The sequence below is a fragment of the Pristis pectinata genome, chromosome 1, assembly GCF_009764475.1.
Source record: "Pristis pectinata isolate sPriPec2 chromosome 1, sPriPec2.1.pri, whole genome shotgun sequence".
Lineage (NCBI taxonomy): Eukaryota > Metazoa > Chordata > Chondrichthyes > Rhinopristiformes > Pristidae > Pristis > Pristis pectinata.
This window is the reverse complement of record NC_067405.1, coordinates 46,675,249-46,696,165: the sequence shown is the minus strand read 5'-3', so window position 1 is coordinate 46,696,165 and position 20,917 is coordinate 46,675,249. Positions and strand designations below refer to the sequence as shown.

At 40.5% G+C, this 20,917-nt stretch overlaps 1 protein-coding gene across 1 annotated transcript in view; it reads right to left on the bottom strand.

The window, feature by feature from the left end:
- The window catches only part of LOC127572227 (juxtaposed with another zinc finger protein 1-like), a 117,956-nt gene extending 97,281 nt beyond the window's left edge, over window positions 1–20,675 (bottom strand). Inside the window, exon 1 of the mRNA XM_052019183.1 lies at window positions 20,475–20,675. Within this exon, the coding sequence (XP_051875143.1) occupies window positions 20,475–20,589 (115 nt within the window). The 5' untranslated portion in view covers window positions 20,590–20,675. The remainder of the gene's footprint in view (window positions 1–20,474) is intronic.
- Between the last annotated feature and the right edge of the window lie 242 nt (window positions 20,676–20,917).

Sequence of the window (20,917 nt, the reverse complement as noted above, 5' to 3'; positions counted from 1 at the left end):
ACTTGCAGTCCAGAAATAATGCTTCAAACCAAACATGTCCCAGTAGTGTAACAAAACTGGCATCCACTGATAATATGGAAAATTGATCAGGTATATCCTGTTCCAAAGAGCAAGACAAACCCAATAAAAGGACCAGGAAGCAGAGTGAGAAAAACAGAGCTTATGTTTATAAGAGAGCTGGGGGCTGGGTGTGGGTTGTAGTTGTGGTCAGGGTTGATTCTCTCTCATGGGGAGTGGGGTGGGCGGGGTGGTGTCAGCCTGGATTTTAGCTTGGTTTTCATCTCCACGAATGCTGCTCAGCCTTCTGAGGGTTTCCTAGCACTTTTTGTTTGTGTATAAGTTTTATAGTATCTGTTTTGTAGTATGTGTAGTTTCCCACCCCCTCCCTCCCCCAAAATCACTGGATAATTCTGATGTAACTTAGTTTTTTCTCCACAGGCACTATCTGGCCTGCTGCACTTTCCCAGCGTTCTCCTTCATGTTCAGATTTCCAGCAACTAATAGACTTTCCCCCTCATTTCCCCCCTCTAGTTACACCTCCTCCAGCCAAATTAATCATCAGCAGCAAGGCTTCAGTACCCCTTCAGTCAACACGCTGTCATAGATATTCCCTTTGTTCTCTCCAACTCCCTTCTCTACAAGTTTTGCCAATTTTCCCCAGTTTTGAGGAAACACATCAACCTGAAATACTGATCATTTCTTTCTCCATACTTGCTCCCTGATCTGCTGACTACCAGGATCTGTAGTTTTGTTGCGTTTCAATTGTTAAAAGATTGACAGTGCTGATGGTTACCAGGCTCAAGAAGAATAAGAGTAGAAAGCCAATATGTATCTATATCAGAACCTTGATGGCAGAGTTCTCGACAACATTAGAGTTATACTACGAAATGCTTTGCTGCTGTTAACAGTACGAATCAGGTAAATGTTGTTAAGTCGGTCAGAATGCCAGAAGGATTTCTTTAATGTAATCATTCTCAATGTGTCTTGGGTTCCAGTTGCAATGAAATTTCCCTGAAATCCATTACAAATTGAATATCTTCAAAATAATTCCAATAATTAAAAATCTTGCACAGTTCTGTTTATTTAAGACCTACCAGAAGACTATCTATTTTCTAGGATCTACGTTACAAAAATTACCACAGGATTTCTAATCCTGCCTTTAACAAATTCAAGAACAATACTTCATTTATTGTAGAACTATTACAGCCAATATACAAGTAGACCCATAAATTGATATTTATACGTCAAAACAGCAGTCTATTAGATCACCTCAAGTGTAATCGATATACGCCAATTTCAATTAAGCACATTATTGGCTTCTTAATCTTGCTTTCAAGTATAGAATGTACATTTCCTGTCCAATATTACCAGCTAACTAAATGGCAATCATGTTTTTATAACAATCAATTTACTTCTCTTTCAATACAAACTTAGTCTTAACATGACCCCAATCTCAAAAAAATATTGCTGCTTCTTGCTGAAATTCAAGCTTCATATATTTTCTTGTTAATCCTCAAGATAGCTCATTTGGTAGAAGATCCATTTTGAATCCTTATTTACCATTTTCATGTTGCTGTTTTTCTATCTAACCTGCTAGTTAACCCAATTACTTGCTCTCCACCCTCATCTTTGCTTCTTCGACCAAGCAAATCTTCTCTCATATCTGGTATACTGCTCTCTCTCAAACCCATGACTTAAATTCATAGAACAGTACAGCACAGGAACAGTTGATGTGCCAAACTAAATTAGTAATCAAATGCCCAACTAAACTAACCCCTTCTGTTTACACAATGTCCATTTTCTTCCATTTCCTGCACATTCATGTGCCCATCTAAGAGCCTCTTGAACACCCCTATCATATTTGCCTCCACCACCACCCCAGGCAGCACATTCCAGGCACCCACTACTCTCCATGTAAAAAAAAACTTGCCCCACACATCTCTTTAAAACTCATGCATGCCCTATGATATTAGGCATTTCAACCCTGGGAACAGATACCGGCTGTCTATTCTATCTATGCCTCTCAATCTTATAAACCTCTATCAGATCTTCACTCAGCCTCTGCCACTCCAGAGAAAACAACCCAAGTTTGTTCGACCTTTCCTTATAGCACATGCCCTCTAATCCAGACAGCACCCTGGTAAACCTTTTCTGCACCAAAGCCTCAACATCCTTCCTATAATGGGGCAACCAGAATTGAATGCAATACCCCAGATGTGGCCTAACTAGTTTTATAAAGCTGCAGAATAACTTCCTGACTCTTGGACTCAATGCCTCGATTAATGAAAGGCAAGCATGCCATATGCCTTCTTTACCACCCTATCAACCTGTGTAGCCACTTTCAGGGAGCTATGGACTTGGACCCCAAGATCCCTCTGCTCATCAACACTGTTAAGGGTCTTGCCATTAACAGTGTACTGTTTCTTTACATTTGGTCCCCCATGGTGCAACACTTCACATTTGGCCAGGTTAAACTCCACCTGCCATTTTTCTGCCCATATCTGCAACTGATCTATATCGCGCTGCATCTTTTGCCAGTTCTCTACAATAGTCACAGCATCAATCTTCGTATCATCTGCAAACTTACTAACCCACCCATCTACATTTTCATCCAGGTCAGTTATATACATCACAAACAGCAGAGGTCCCAGTACGGATCCCTGAGGAATGCCACTAGTCACAGACCTCCAGCCAGAATAAGTCCCATCAACTACTAAACTGTCTTCTATGGGCAAGCCAATTCTGAATCCAAACAGCCAATGCACCATGGATCCCACGCATCTTAATCTTCTGGATGAGCCTCCCATAAGGGACCTTGTCAAACACCTTAATAAAATCCATGTGGACAACATCCACAGATCTTCTTCACCTCCTCAAAAAACTCAATCAAGTTAGTAAGACACGACTTGCCCCGCACAAATCCATGCCGACTGCCCCTAATTAGGCCATTGTTTTCCAAATGCTCATAAATCCTATTCCTAAGAATCCTCTCCAGTAACTTCCCTACCACTAACTCGAGACACACCAGTTTATATTTTCCAAGATTATTCCTATTTCCCTTCTTCAATAATGGAACAACATCAGCTACTCACTAGTCCTCCGGGACCTTGCCTGTGGCTAGATAGGACACAAAGATCTTGGTCAAGGCCCCAGCAATCTCCTCTTTTGCCTCTCTCAATAACCTGGTGTATATACCATCAGGCCCTGGTGACTTATCCACCTTAATGTTAAGAGACCAAACATTACATCCTTCTTTATCTCAAAATGCCCTAGCAAATTAGTATGTTCCACACTGATCTCACCATCCTTCTCCTTAGTAAATATTGATGGGAAGTACTCATATACAACCTCAATCACATCCTCTGCCTTCAAGCACATGTTCCCTCCTTTATCCTTGAGTAGTCCTACCCACTCCCTAGTTATTCTCTTGCTCTTGATATATGTATAGAATGCCTCGGGGTTCTCTTTAATCCTACTTGCCAAGGCCTTTTCGTGGCCCCTCCTGGATTTCCTAATTCTCTTTGAGTTCTTCTCTGGCTTCCTTATAATCCTCAAGGACTCTGCTTGCTCTTAGCTTCCTAAGCTTTACATACCTTTCCTTTTTCTTCTTGGCTAAATCCACCATCTCTCTCATCATCCAAAGTTCCCTAACCTTGCCATCCTTGTCCTTACTTTTTACTGGAACATACCTGTCCCATACTCTGTGCAGTGGTCTTTAAACACCCTCCAGATATCACATGTGGACTTGCCCAAATACAACAGTTCCTGCCTAATGCTCTCGTAATTTGCCTTGCTCCAATTTAATACTCTCCTGCAAGGTCCATACTTATCCTTATCAAAAGCTATCTCAGACTTGAGTTGTGATCACTGTTCCCCAGCTGTTCTCCCACTGAAAGGTAGTCACCTGGCTAGGCTCATTACCCAAAACCAGGTCCAGTAAGGCCCCTCCTCTTGTTAGACTATCTATATATTGATTTAAGAAACCCTCCTGGATGCATCTAACAAATTCTGCCCCATCTAAACCTTTTGCACTAAAGAGGTCCCAGTTTATATTAGGGAAGTTGAAGTCATCCACTTCAACATCCTTGTTGTTTTTACACCTTTTCATAGTCAGTCTGCATATCTGTTCCTCAATGTCCCGGTGGCTATTGGGGGGTCTGTAGTATAATCCCATCAGAGTAATTGTACCTTTCTTATTTTTAAGTTTTACCCATGTAGAGTCAGTGAATGAGCCCTCCATTATGTCCCCACTGTGTGCAGCTGTGATATTGTTTGATTAGTAGCAACCACCCCCCACCTCCTCTATAGATCTTTTCTTTAAAAAAAAGTAGAAATTCTAGAACATTAAGCACCCATTCCTGTCCCTCTCTCAACCAAGTCTCTATTATGGCTACAACATCATAGTTCCATGTACCGATCCATGCTTTAAGTTCATCACCCTTACCCATAATACTCCTAGCATTAAAATACACACACTTCAGCCCATCCATCCCATTGTGTCTATTACTTTGCTCCTGCCTGTTATTACTGGTCATGACATCTACCTTCCTCTTAATCCCTCCACTTTCTGACCTAATGCTCTGGTTCCCATCCCCCTGCCAAACTAGCTTAAACTCTCCAAAGTAGCACTAGCAAATCTCCCAGCCAGGATATTGGTTCCCTACCAGTTGAGGTGCAATTTGTCCCTCTTGTACAGGTTACCCCTGCCCCAGAAGAGCCTGAAACCCTGCCCCCACACCAGTTCCTCAGCCAGTCATTCATCTGTTCCATCTTCCGATTCCTGCCCTGACTAGCACGTGTAAGGCCAGGGCAACTTGTCATTTGCAATTTTCATAGGAGTCAATATATTAAAATAGTATCATCTTTTCCCCCAGAAACATTCTGAAAAACAGAAATTTAACATTAATAAAATCTTTTGACATCTGCTAGTCTACAAAGACAAACTATTAGAAATTAAAACTGATTTAAGCAACAAAGAACAATTCAGACTTACTATGTCATATATAAAAAAATACCCACAATAGAAAAAGCAACTTTTTCTGGTGCATCTTGCAAGAATCTACCTACATATAAATTTAAAAGAAATTTTTTGTGTGAGTGCAACATTGCCCAATTTCTCAAACAGTCGGACAACAAACATTAATTTGCTGATTTCTGCATATTTCTGCACATGGCATAGAAAGGTGCTAACTAACTTCCTACTTAATAACTTTACAAACTTCTCACTTTAAAATCCAAGGCAAAATGCTATTCTGTTCACTCAAACAACAGAGCCTAACTCTCCCATATATGCCTTCACCCCTAGATTGCAGATGCTGGAATCTAGATGAAAAACACTGATGCTGGAGGAACTCAGCAGGCCAGGCAGCATCCAGGCAGTCCTGAAGTAGAGTTCTAACTCAAAATGTTCACTGCCTGCTTTTCTCCACAGATGCTGCCTGGCCTGGGTTCCTCCAACATCAGAGTGTTTCTCATTGCCTTCATTCCTGGTCAGAATATACTTAATCTGCATTTTATTAATTTCAAAAATCTGAAAACATTTCTCCCAAGCTTGATCAGTTATTTTTATTTTTAAAACATTTAACTTGGGTCCATGCTCCACCAAAATTAGTCGAGTGACTAGTTACAATTCTTTGCACTATTAGCAACTCAAGCCTAATGAATCATAACTCAAACTTGCCTTGCATATGATTCAAATGAATTGTTGGTAAACTCAGAATGAAAGTCATTGTTTTGAGATTGCTGCTTATTACCTGATACAATGCTTTACATAATTGAAAATGCTTAACTTCAGCATCAGGAAAATACCACCAATATTGTATTTATATAGGAATTGTCATTATTTTCATTCTGACCAATCAGTAAACTACTTCAGACCAACACAAAGCAAAAATCAAAAAAAAGCAGCCTCAAACTACAAATTGGATGGACAGCAGTGCACTGATTTAGTGGGCTGATTAGTTATAGTGCACTTGATTGTCCAGTCTGAATGCTCACAATTGCACACTGCATGGATGCCATCTGCTCAGTCATTGCACTGTGGTGCTCTGAATCCAGAACAAGTCTGCCTTCCCTGCTGCTGCTTTATGCTACATTAGTGGTTGTTGGCCATCCAACATAGAGCAGCTTTTATCACATCCAATAGGAAGTGACAAGAGAGAATGTAGGATCCAGTCTGTCAATCGACACCAGCCATCGATAACCACAGCATTGCAAGCACTCACCGTGCTGGCCATGGCACAGCCCCTGAGCTTTGCACTGCAGCAATGAGTAGTTGCACAGCTTGCCCTAACTAGCCTAACACAAGCCCTCACAGTCCCTACACACTGCCTTAGTGCTAGGTATCATTCTTGACTCCCTTCAACTGAACAAAGTAACGTTTGTGTCACTGGACAAATATCTAAAGCCAGTACAAGGATATTCTGTAGCTGATAAAATTACCCTCAAATTCCAAACTTGGTGGATGATAAGTTTTCTACTAAATGGTGGGAAAGATTTGTTAAATGAAATTTACCTGTATTGTACCCAAGATATTTTCTATAAAATTAATGCATATGGCCAAAATGGCAGATCCCAATTGCACCTTGCATGATTAGCCAGCACAAGTGCCAACAATTTATGGAAACAGTGAGTCAAGAAGCCCTTTCCTATTTTGTCCACATACATTTTTCTAATTCCAATGCATCTTCATTTTAAAATGTGCCAGTTTACTTTGGTAGACAAACTCCATTACATTTTTTTTCCCTGCAATAAATGTATCAACATTGCCAAATCACCTTTGTTTCTCCATTATTTGATCCTCTTCACTGCATTTCTAACATAATGACACAAGCTACATGCAAAAGAAATTCTTTAATACATAATTAGGCTCTTGATTTATAAAGCCACATCAGGTCCCTTTCTTCTCTTCTTTGCTGGAAATTTTATAGCCAATATTTAGTTTGCAGTTCACTCCACTAAGCCACATCATATTAGTGCCTCTAAATTCTTAATTTAAATTATAATCATTTGTATTAACAGCAACTCAAACATGTGTTTCTTTGTACTCCCTCTTCATCCTGTCATTCTTTCCTTCAACATCCTTTTCATTAATCTTATTAGTCTCAAGACAAGACTTTCCAAACCACCTTGTATTTTAGACAGTTTTGATTACAATTATATTTATTTTTAAACCTTCCAATGCTTCAAGGCTAGTTTCTAGGTCAAGCTTTCAAGCTTAAACTCCCACCTAGGTGCTACATCGTTGTTCTCAAAAACACATAGCCATAGCGAGAATATTCTCAATGAAATCTTCTCTGCTCATCAGTATTCTGTACTTAAAGAGCCGCTCATGGTCCATTCTCACAAAAATTGAGACCAAGTACTGCTTAGGTCCCAAAAGTCTATGACATGCCTGTCTGTGGAACAGCAAAAATTTTATAAAGAACATTAAGGAAGCCATTCCTAGGTGCTTCACAAAAATGGACATTAAGAAAGTGATGATAATAGTTGGAGCATTTGAGAGCTTTGTAGGAAGATGGGTCTAAAGGAGAGCTTTAAATGTTGTGTGGTTTAAAGCAGGAAGTTTCAAGCCACTAAGCCTATGAGTTTTAAGGCAGAGCTTTTTACGATAACACAAAAGAGAGTAGGGAATTTATAAAAAGCTGTAGTCAATGAAGATCAAACTTTCCAGTGGGTCAGAAAAAAAGAGAGAAACACCAAGGCCAGTATTTAAAATTTAGGACATCAGAATCCACAGATAACAAGATGAATGAAAATCAAGAAAAAACTGCAAGTGCTGTAAAACTGAAATAAATGCTGAAAACACTTGGCATGTCAGGCAGCATCTGTGAAAAGAGAAACAGAGTTAATGCTTCAAGTTGAAACCTCTTGATCAGATCTGGAAAAGTGAAAGAACAAATTAGTTTTAAGTTACAGATGGTGGGAAAAGGGATGGACAGGAACAAAAGGGAATCTCTCTGATAGGACAAGGCCAGGATTGTTGTGACGATAAACTATTGGTTCAAAGATTGAGGAGGGCAACTGGACTGCTACATTAAAATTTATCACCATGGCAATCCTGGCCCCACCTCATCACAGACATTCTCTTTATCTTATCTATCCCTCCCTCGCTCTGCAACTTAAAGCTAATTTGTTGTTTCTCTTTCCCAGTTCTGACAAAGGGTCCTTGACCTGAAATATCAACCCTTTCTACAGATGGTGTCTGATCTGCTGAGTGTTTCCAGCATTTTCTGTTTCTTATAATCTTGAGGTTTTCTTTTGAAACCTTAAACTGGATTGAGGAAAACTTTCTTCTTAAACATAAGCACATACATTTTATATGCAAAGCAGCAACACAGGTAATCAATTCATTCCCATAATGTGACAGATAATGGAAATTAAGGTCAAGGGCAGCTGGTTAGACTCTCTTATTGGAGATGGTCCTTCTCCGCGACTCCTGCAGTAATGTTCTGGGACTTGGATGACTGACCTCCAACAACCATTTTCTTTTGTTCAAGGTACGATCCAAACATTGAGATAGTTGTCCCTTGATGCCCATTGACTTCAATTTCACTGGAACTTCATCTTGCCACACTTGGTCAAATAATGCTTTGATGTCAAAGGCAGTGACTTTAACCTCACCTCTGGAATTCAGCTCAATGGTCCACATTTGGAGCAGAGTGATCTTGGCAAAACTCAAACTGGGCATCAGTGAGCAAATGCTGGTTCAGACATGACTTTCATCACTTTCCTGATGATTGAGTGTAAGCTAATTGGATGGCAACTTAGATTGGATTGGACTTGTCCTGCTTTTTTGAACAACACATACAGGTACTTCGGTAATTTTTCACATCGTTGGGTAGATGCCAGGGTTGTAAGTACTACAACAGCCTGGCTAAAGACTTAGTCAGATCTGGACTGAAGTTCTTCAGTACTACAGCTGAGATATTGTCTGGTCCCATAGCCTTTGCTATCCAGCACTCTTGGCAATCTGTTGATGTCATGTGGAGTGAATTTAATTTTCAGAAGACTGGCATCTGATGCTGGGGAACTCGGGGAATCCAAGATGGATCATCCACTTGGCATACATGGCTTCACACTTATCTGTATTAAAATTAATTTAGCAATTACACAAGGATTTTACAAATTCATATGACTGCACTGTCAACTGCAATAATTACTGTACCAACCCAAGTCGAGTGCTCTGTAGTTCTGAAGTTGTATGTCTAATTCTTGAGCCCTAATTGTGAATCAAATTATAATCAGTGGTCTCAGCATTGACCAACCATTTTAGAATTTTCAATCTGTTCAAAACTTGAATTTTGACTCCAAGCTTACTAAACCCAATACACAAAATGGCACCCAACATTTCTTAATCAAACAGCAGGACAAGCACAAAACTTTGAAGATGCTGCAATTAGAAGGATGAAACTGTGCAGTATGGTCTGAAAGGCATTTAGTGCTTCTGCATCACCTTACCCAATTAGATTAAAGCTTTGTGAAATGAACAATTCAGAGTCTGAACAAAGGATAATAATTAAAAGCTTGAGAGAGACCACTTTCAGCAATTATGATTTACCATAAAATTAAGTGTCCTTAATAGGCAAGCACTAAATTTTCTGTTAATATCTACTATACAGATTTGGGATCTTCATGTCACTCAATGCTTTTGACTGGCAACTCAGACAATAAGATGCCACTTTTACAAAGGAGTCAGGAAATGCAACGTCTCAGACAACTTCCAGATTTTACCATTTAATCACACAACTTCCCTCACCTGAACTGGCTGTACAAGTTGTGCATAAATAAAAGTGAGCACCATATGCTTCACTGTTATTCTGAAAGTAAATTCTGGTCCAAAACTAGATACTGAGAAATAAAAAAAATAGCCAAAAACTTAGGGGATTGAACTGATCCACCAACAAACACCAAATATTTACACACTGTTTATCATTCCAACATGTAGAGGTATTAAGATTGTGTTCAGTAATTGAGAAGATGATCTTGACTAAAAGGTGTTACAGGCAGAGTACACCACATCCAAAATTTTTCAATATTCTAGTTAAAATTAAATATAGTCTTCCCAAAAATAGAAAGAGCAGAGAGAGATGTGACAAAATCTGACTTTTAAGATTATACATTCTGCCCTTACTTTCCACTATATTTTGATTTATCATTTACAAGTAAACACTAAAATATGGAAGCTATCCCAGCAAGATGTAGCAACATGTGACAATTGCAACAAGCTTAAATAGGGAACTGGAGACAGCATTATGAAGAAAAATGTATTTCTACTGAAAACTACCTTACAAGCAATAAAATAATTCTTTATATAGACTGGAATTATTGCTAAAAATGGGGCAAAATTACATTACACAAGCTGCATAAAAAGGGATCGATGCAGGTTTTTCAACTCAAAAGAATTTAACTCAATGATCAGCCATCCTTTCATATTTGTTAGCTCGTTGGAACACAGTTGGTTACATTCTTATTGATCAGAAGATTGCAAGTTTGAAAGCTACCGAAAAGGCAAGTCAGAAGTCAAAGCTGAACTTCAATAAATCAACAAAAAAAAATAGAAGCAGAAGCAGGCCATTCAGCCTCTCATGTCAGATGTGCCACTGAATAAAATCATGGTTCATCTTCCACCTCAGAGTTACTTTCTTGCACTGACCCCCAATTATCTTGATTGCCTTTGTGCATAAATCTACTGATCTTTGTCTTGAACATTTTCAGCAACAGAGTCTTTACAGCCCTCTTGGGCAGAGAGTTCGAAAGGTTCATTACCCTCTGCGTGTAGAAGTTTCTTTTCATCTCAATTCAGAAAGGCCAACTCTTCATTTTGGGACCGAGGAAGCTGATTCTAGACACCCCAGCCGAGGGAAACACCATTCCTGAATCTATCCTATCAAGCCCAGTAAGAATTATACATGTTGCATCAAGATCAACTCTCATTCTTCCAGAGTACAGACCTAGTCTGATTAGGATCTGAAGAAAGATCATAAACCTGAAACATTAACTGTTTCTCTTTCCACAGATGCTGCCTGACCTGCTGAGTATTTCCAGCATTTTCTGTTTTTAATCCCCATCTACATGATTTCCCCTTGCAGGACAACCTCTTCCCCACCTCCAATCATCTGGTGATCTTTTGCTGCACTCCTAATCGCAAGTATATCCTTTCTTCAGAAGGAAGACCAGATCTGTGCACTATATTCCAGGTACAGTCTCATCAAGGCCCCATGTAATTCTAATAAGGAATTCTTTACTCTTGTACTTAGTCTTCTAACCTGAGCATTTTTCTTACTACTGATGTCAAGCTAATTGACATATACTTTTCTTTTCCTCTTTTCTTAGATAGTGAAGTTACATTTGGGTATCCAATATGTGAGTATCGTTCTAGGATCTGTGGAATTTCAGAAGATAACAAACAGTGCTTCCACTATTGCTTTCACCACCTCCTTCAAAATCCTGGGACACAGATCATTACCTGTGGATTTACCAGCTTCTAATCCCATTAAATTTCTCCAATTATGTTTTAGTAAATATCTCCAATTTCTTTTAGTTCCTCATTCACTCTAGGCTTCCTCCACTATTTTCAGGAAGCTTTCTAAATCTTCTTTCCCAAAAATATACACCTAAAATTAAGGTCCCAACCTGGTGAAACTGCAACAGTGCTAAATTGCAAAAGTAGCATGCAATAAAAGAGTTAAGTTTGGATCAGAACAAAGATCTGCACTACCACCACATCTAGTTGCGTATCATGGTGAACAATTAATCATGGAAGGAGGACGCTTCAACAGCATCCTGAATGATGATACTGCTCAGCATATAGCAATTCAAGACAGGGCATTTCTGTGCTGTATGATCATAGAGTCATACAGAGCAGAAACAGGTCCTTTGGCCCACTGTGCACATGCCAAACATCAAGAACCCATCTCTACTGATCCAATTTACCAGCACTTTGCAAGAACTCATCAGGATACTTCTTGAAAGTTGTAACTGTACCTGTCTCCACCACCCACTCAGTAGTGTATTCCAGATTCCAATCATCCTCTGGATGAAAAAGATCGTCCTCAGATCTCCTCAAAGCCTCTTTCCCCCTTCGTATGCCTCTATCAAGGCACCATCAGCCTTGTCCACCCAAAGAAAAACAAATCCAGCCAATCTAGTCTCTCATCATAACTGAAGTGCTCTATCCTAGACAACATCCTGATGAATCTCCTCCACACTCTCTCCAGTTCAACATGTTCTTCCTATTGTGTAATGATCAGAACTGCATTTGGCCTAACCAATATTTTATAAACATGTACCATTACCTTTACACTTTTATATTCTATGCCCCAGCTAATGAAGGCAAATTTCCCTTATGCTTTCTTCACCACCTTTTCTACCTGCACTGCCATCTTAAAGAATCCTTGGGTTTGTACACCCCTGGGTCCCTCTGTTCATCAATACTCCCTTGGGCCCTACCATACATTTTGCATATCCTAGCCTTAGCTTTCCCCAAAGTGCATCACCTCATACTTATCAGGATTAAGTGCCATCTGCCATTGCTCTGCCTATTTTACCAACTGATCAATATCATCCTGTAACTTTCAACTATTCTTCCCACTATTAACTGCACTATTTTCATATCAGCTACAAACTTACTAATCATATCTCATATTCACATCCAAGTTGTTAATAGATATTACAAACATCAAGGGTCTTAGCACTGATCCCTGTGGCACAACCACTGGCCACAGGCTTCCACAACTCTTCACCACCACCTCAGCCTCCTATTTCATAACCAATTTTCAATCCAATTTGCCAACATCTTTGATCCGGTGGGTTCCAACCTGTCTGCTATGCTGGACACTGTCAAAGGCCTTTCTGAAATCCATCATGTTCTGAAGAACATCAACTACACTGCCTTCACCAATGCATTCTGTTACCTCAAAAATTCAATCAAATTGGATGAACAGATCACCCCTTAAAGCCACACTGACCATCTTTGATTAATCCTTTCCTTTCCATGTGTTGATCTTGTCCCTCAGATTCCCCCCCAACTTCCCTAGCATATTCAGCCAGGAGGTGCCATGTATATAATCTACCTAGGCTTCCCCCTTGAGATCCCCACCACAGAAACCAGTCTTCAGAAAATTCAATTCATTTCACGTGACTCCAAGAAACAGCTGACAGCATTGGCCATAGAAGCTATGGAACCAGACAACATCCAATCTCTAGAACTGAAGACTTGTAGTCTAGGACCACCCAGGCCTCTAGTCAATCTTTTCCGAGAACAGATACAACTCTGGCATCTATCTGACAACATGAGAAATGGCTTTAGTATGTCTTCTTCTCAAAGTGTAGTTCAAATCCAATGCAGCTAATTACCATGCAATCAGTCCAATTTCAATCATCAGCAAAATGGTGGAACATGTCATTCACACGACATCAAGATGCATTTACTCTTCAATAACTTGCTCACTGATGCTCAGTTTTGTTTTTGCCAGCGCTGCTTGGCTCAAGGTATCACCACAGCCTTAGTCCAAACACAGACTAAGAGCTAAACTCCAACAGTTGATATGAGAGTGACTGCACTTGCCAATTAAGGCAGAAATAGACCAGATATAAAGGTAAAACTGAAGTCAATGAGCACAAAAGGTAAAACACTCCAATGGATGGCATCATACCTCATGCAAAGGAAGACTGTTGTGCTTGTTAGAAGGTCAACCATCCAGCCCCTGGACAACACTGCAAGAGTTGCTCAGGGCAATGTCCTATGCCCAATCATCTTTAGCTGCTTCAATGACCTTCCATGAGAAGGTTAGAATTGGAAATAACCATTTGTGATTGAACAATGTTCAGTTCCGTTCACATCACTAAAATGCCAGGTATCTCCAACAGGAGAATTAACCACCTACATTTGGCATTCAGTAGCATTACCATCACAGAGTTCCCCCACGGTGAACATTCTGGTGGTCACTACAAGAACCTCAGCCACATAAATTCAACAAATGAATCACTCACCACCTAATATGCCAAAACCTTTCCACCATCTACAAGATACAAGCCATGAATGTGATTGCATACTCTGCACATGCCTCCAACAACTCAAGAAACTCAACACCATCCAGGACAAAGTAACCTACTTGATCAGTACCCCATCCACCACCTTAAATATTTATCCCTTCTACCAGCACACAGTGACTACAGTACATACTGATAGAGCTACAATGGAGGATTCAACTGCAAGAGAAACAGACAGCATGTCTGCAGTCACAAATGTGACTCCAGGATGGTATCTTTAGAAAGGACAGGCAAACAGGAAAAGGAAGTAGATTAGTGTTGCTACTTAGAAGAAATGTTTGCAAAATTGAGGAAGGATATTAGACTGAGTACAGTGGAATCTGTTGGGGTAGAGCAAAGAGATACCAAAGGGCAGGAAACATTTGTGGGATATGTACACAAGCTCCCAAACAGTGATGTTGGCATTAAATGGAAAGTTAGAGAAGTGTCTAATAAGAATACAGTTGTAATTGTGGGTGACTTCAATTTACATGTAGAATAGGCTAGCCAAATTGTTAACATTACTGTGTCTTGGAATTCTACCCAACAAAATGGAAAACGTGGAGTGTACATGGGATGCTTTTCAGGACCAATACATTAAGGAACCAACTGGAGTGCAAGACACCTTAGACTGGAGAAAGGATTGACAGGATACATATATTACATATATGCAAAAAGATGAAAGATAAATGTAAGCCCTTTAGTCATAAAGAGAATTTATAATGGGGAACAAAGCCTTCTTTACTTCAGACATGGAATACAAGAGCAGGGAGGTTATGCTCCGACTTTGGTCAGACCTCAGCTGGGATACTGCCTGCAGTTCTGGTCACAATTGTAAGAAGGATGTGAAAGTGCTGGAGCAGGTGCAAAGGAGATTCATCAGGATGTTGCCTGAGATGGAGCATTTCAATTATGAGGACAGACTGTAGAGGCTACATCTTTTTTTCCATGCATCAGATGAGGACATGACTGAGGCATGTAAAATTGAGGGGTATAGACAAGGTAGACTACAAAAAACTTTTCCCCTGAGAGGTAGATATAGGAAGAAGATGCAGATTTCAGGTACAGGGCAAGAGATTTGGAGGGAATCTGAGAGGGACTTTTTTCCACCCAGAGAGGAGAGTACCTGGAATCTACTGCCCAAGGGAGTGACAGAAGCAGAGTCATTGATATCATTGAAGTGTCTAAACAAGCACTTGAATCGCCTAGATATTGAAGGGTTTGGTCCAAGCACTGGAAGATGGGATTAATACGGATAGGTGCCCATTGGTCAGCTGGACCAAATGGCCTTTTTCCATGCTGTATGTCTCTAAAGAAATGGCAGGCCAATTGAAAAAATACTTTGGGTTTATCTTCACAAAGGAGGGCCCGAATAAACTCCCAAAAACGTTGGGAACTCAGGATCTATATTAAAGGGAGGCACTGAAGGGATTTCAATATTAGTAGGGAAATAGCATTAGGGAAATTAATGGGATTGAAGGCTGATAAATCCATAAGGCCTATAGTCTGCACCTGGTTGTGAATAAAGTGCTAGAGTCCATTATTAAAGGTGTAATGGCAGAGCAAAAGGAAATCATGCATGACAACATTAGTGGAATGTTTTGAAGATGGGTGAGAGAGATCCAGTAGATGGGATGTTGTTGGACTTTCAGAAGGCTTTTAACAAGTGTCATCCCAATTTAAGTTCCCACTCCTGCCTGCTGCAAAAAAAAATCACATAGTGCCAGGGATTAATTCTGTTAAAACGTGTTTATTAGCAGTATACTGCCAGGGAGAATTCTCCTCTAACTCATGCAGAGTCTTTATTGGAGGTCTCCACAATACAGAGGGGCAGGCATTAATTTATACAGTCCTTGTCACACACTTAAACAATGCGGCTACACCAATTTCAATTGGGGAGCCTAAGATACAAAGACAACCATCAAGCTCATTACTTTAAGACAACCACCTGGTCTTGAGTCAGGGGCTTGCGTGCATGGTACTTTTTTCATTAGTTATATGTACAGTAACAATTCCTTAACCTTTTACTTCCTCACAAGGTCCCATATATAAATATGTAGTACACATACATATGATTTAGTTGAGAGAATTAAATGTAGCATCTCAAGTTTGCAGCCAACACAAAAGGTGGGTGGGAACTCAGCTGTAAGGAGAATGCAGGGGCTTCAGAGTCATTTGGATAGGTTGAGTCAGTGGACAAGTGCATGGCAGATGCACTACAATGATGATAATTGTGGGGTTATCCACTTTGGGTGACAAAAACTAGAGGCAGATTATTATCCAAATTGTGATTGGTTAGGAAATGGAGTGGTGCAGCAAGCCCTGGGCATCCTTGTTCACCAGTTTACAAAAGTCAGCATGATGTGCAGCAGGTGCTTAAGGTGGATGATGTGTTGGCCTTCATACTAAGAGGGATTGAAGTACAGGAGCAAAGATGTCTTACTGCAATTTTATTGGGCCTTGGTTGTGCAACTTTGATCTCCTCATCTGAGAAAAGATGTTCTTGTAATGAGGGAGTACAACAAAAGGTTCATCAGATTGATTCCTGGGTTGATGGTATTAACAGATGAAGAAAGTTTGAGACAATTCATCTTGTTTTCACTGGGAGCTTAGAAAAGTGAAACTTATAGAAATTCTGACAGGACAAGACAAACCGGATATAGGCATGAAGTTCCGCAAGTCTAGAACCAGGGGTATACAGAACAGGCCATTTAGGATCCAGATGAGGACAGATTTCTTTACCTGAAGAGTAGCACATCTATGGAATTCTCTCTTACAGAAGACGATTTACAGCCAAATCACTAAATATATTCAAGTACCTATGGCTAAAGAGATCAAGGGACATGGGGAAGAAAGCTGAATTTGGATGATCAGCTATGATAATCTTGAATGCCAGAAAAGGCTTGAAGGCCTGGACAGCCTACTACTGCTCCTAATTTCCATGTCCATAAAATATACTGCAGTTACTCACCTGGCAGAGTTCTTCTCAAATCTACTGCCCTCAGAAATTCATCTGTATCCTACATTTGCAAATGCAGGAAATACTCAACGCAAGGCAGCATCAGAAGGGAAAAGTTATAAATAAAGTCAAATTTATTGTCATATTTTGAAGTGCAGAGGAAAAGCATAGGGAATGGAAGGATTAAATAATTGGAAACCTGTAGAGGTTAACTGACAGAAGAGACAATGGTGCAAGTCAAAAGGAGGTGCAAAAATGAGTTAAGCAGAAGTGGATAGGAAGAGCTGTATCATAAACTAAAATTGTTGAACCTAATGTGTTTTCAAGATGGTATTGTGCTTTGTTTAAAAAAAAATTGCTGCTCCTTGAACAGAAACCTTTCACCTTCATTGGGTGAAGGCTGAAGACAGGTGGAATGGGAGTGGGACAGCAAAATAAAGCAAGCTTGGAATTGCACTTCAGACTGAATGAATGTGTTCTACAATGCAATCACAAAATTTTGTGTTTGATGCCTTCAGAAGAAGACAACATTGGGAGCAATATACTGAATTTAAAAAGGCTGGAGTGGTGATAATTGGGAGATACAAGGCCAAGGATCATATCTCCTGTGCATGCATGGAAAGGCTTTTTAGGGAAAGAGGTAGGGTATTGATGGTGACTGAAAAGTGGGCCAGAACTTCATGGAGCAAACAATTTCTTCAGGATGTTAGAAAAAGGAAGGAAAAGAAGGGGGAAGATGTATTTTATGGTAGAATCATGCTCAATGAGCCAAGAACCACAGAGGATTAGTCACTGAGCACGGAAGCTGATGGGCTGGAAGGCAGGGACAAGGGGAACCCTATTGTGGTTTTCCAAAGAAAGGAGAAAACAGCGAGAGAAAATGTATGACTTTCTAGTTTTATTTGTTGTTCATACATTTAAAACTAAAAGAATCAGAGAAATGTCTTTTTTACCCCCCCCCCCCCCCAGGTGATAATGAATTGACTACATCTGTCATCAGCTTACAGTACTCTGTGAACCCATTGTTCTGGAAAATAAGACAACTAATAAGAGGAATAAGGAGAAGATACATGCCTAATACTTATATATCAAGTAATCATGTTAAGGAAATGTCCCTCTATGGACCACATTGGTTTACCTACCTCCAGTACCCTCCCCTAGTTACAGAATTGGCTTATAATCAATAGTTGACTAGGTGCACACACAAGGATGTGTGGAGAATACTGCTTTAGAACTGAACTCAAAAAGCACAAGAGGAAAAAGAGGCAAGCGAATAACAGAATGATACAAGTATTTTATTACCCAATGTCAAAAAATACCCACAAAGTATGGCAGCACAGAATCCCTTTCATTCTTTAACCATGCGACTTGACCTGAAAAGACCATCCCTATCCCACTGCAATCATATACAACTGCATGAACAAAACTACTAATTTTATGGGCAGCACAACTGTGCAGCTATTGGAGCTGCTGCCTCACACACCAAGGACCTAGGTTCAATTCTGAGTCTGGGTGCTCCAGTTTCCATGCGGGTTGGTAGGTTAATTGGCCATTCTAAATTGCCTCTTGTGTGTAGTGGTAGAATCTGGGAGGGGGGGGGGGGTGGATTGACAAGGATGTGAGGAGAATAAAAATGGGATTAGTTTAGGATTAATGTGAATAGGTAATTGATGTTCAGTGCTGACTCAGTGGGCTCTATGAATCTAATTTGTTCTCAATTAAACCTAAAACTCTGATCTGTCTGCAGCCCCAGAGCAATGTAGAAAGAAACTAAACATCTTGTTGTACTCAGCAGTTTAACAGCCAAGGACATCTGCCCAGTGTATCACAAGCACATCCCTTCCCACCATTGGTAGTATCTACAGGAGGCACTGCCTCAAGAAGGCAACATCTATCAAAGATCCTCACCATCCGGACCATGCCATCTTTTCACAGCTACGATCGGGCAGGAGGTACAGAAGCCTGAAGTCTCACACCACCAGATTTATCAAAAACAACTACTTCTCTTGAACCAACTGGCAAAACCTTAGTTTAGCAACAGTATGACCACTTCGATTACTTTGCATTAAAATTGACTTTTATTGTTCTAATTTTATTCTTTCTTGCAAAAATTGTGTATAATTAATGTTTAATTTATGTTTTTCTTGTGAATGCTGCTCACATGGTGCTATGTGCTTGTTATGTTGCTGCAAATAAGTTTTTCATTGCACCTGTGCATACAGGTACTTGTGCATATGACAATAAACTTGACTTTGACATCTTCATTACATTCCAAGATGAATGAATTCAACATAGTTTATATAGGCAACACTGTATCCAAACAACTGAAGTACTTTCTTGTTTACAAATTAGTTTGTACAAAATTATCACATTTTCTGGTGAAGTAACAAACATTACTTTTGAAAAATTCAGACAGATAAATTGACAATCAGGAAAGAAACTTTTATCCACAAGAAATTGCACTCTTGCACCATCACAAAAACAATTGTTCAAAACTTTGCAATAACTTTTAAAAGAGGTCCTGAAATAAATATGTTGTCAAAACCTTTAGTATTTTTTTTACAGGATGAAAAACTATCAGGCCAACAAAGACTAACCAAGTATCAATTAGTTTTTTTATAACACTAATAACATTGATCCCATTACTGTCAACACCAAGTTAATCATTTTAAAGGTGACCAAGGCAAGGTGCCTGAGTAACTTTATGAAATTCAAATAACATTAAGGCAAGGAGGTCTGCAAGTTCCCAGCATATTTAAAAGCAAGATAGCTTTTCAAAACAGATCAAAGATTTGTTTGATTTTTATGGTTCAAGCCAATCTTCAGTTAGGATGAAAACAGATGAGGGTCCAGCTCATTTAATATACCAGCAATATAAATAATTATTTTAGTGTATTAAACAAAATCCGTTTTAACAGCATGAAGATATTTTTGGAATGTCTTCAAAAAGAGGAGCGGGAGTCCCAATTAACCAAAGCAATCGCTGCTGAATATAACCATAAGAAAACATCCAGAAAGGCTAACCTCGTGTCCTTGCAATAGATGTGTAATAAGCACACTAGCCCTTTAAGTGGAAAGAAAAAGAGAACAAATTGGAGGTTTAAACACGGTTTCTGCGTGCACACCCTTTCTCCTTGCCCCTTCCTTAAAAGGATCCTCACCTACGACCGTCCTGCATCAGGTGAGAAAGGTATGTTTCAAGATAAGACTCAAAGGTTGGGCAGTTCCCCTTCTGCAATTTATTCTCACTTCCGCGCCCTGAGGCCACCCAGAGACAATGCTTCCCTCCCGGCGCCACCTGCTCACAGCTGCAGCTTTTGTCGGTGCATTTAACCAGGCATGAAGTGTCACTAATAACTAGAGTGCGGAGACCTCTTGCGCTCAGCTTCCCGCGAACCCATCACAGGCCAGGCCAGGCCTCGGCCGCTCCGCGCTGACAGCTCAAGTGCAGGCTGCGGTGCCAACCAGCGCCGCTGCCACCTACCTATATGGATGTCTTCAATGTGCTCGATAAGTTCTGCCAGGGTGTTGAAGGTGAGGCCGCATCCACCGAAATTACAGATGTTGGAGAAGAAGGAGGCGGCGGCTAACGCTGTCATGATACCCGGCGCCTGGGCGCTCCGGCCCCGCTCACGCCGACCGCCGCTCGACTCCGCGGCTGCCAGGCCGCCGAGCTGGGCGCGCGCGCACACACGCCCTTCCTTCCCCCCCCCCCCCCCCCCGGTTCTCGCCCTCACTCCCGCGCCGTTAAACCGGCTCGGCCCATCGCCGGCGTCAGGAGCTGCCCGAAGCCGCCTTCATTTAACCCAGGTTCGCTCCGCTGCCCACGTGACCACAATAAGCATGTGCGCTCACTATAGAAACGGCTCGGGGCTCAGGGGCTGTCGAGCGCGAGCCTCTGGCGTTCGGGCTACATTTTATATATAG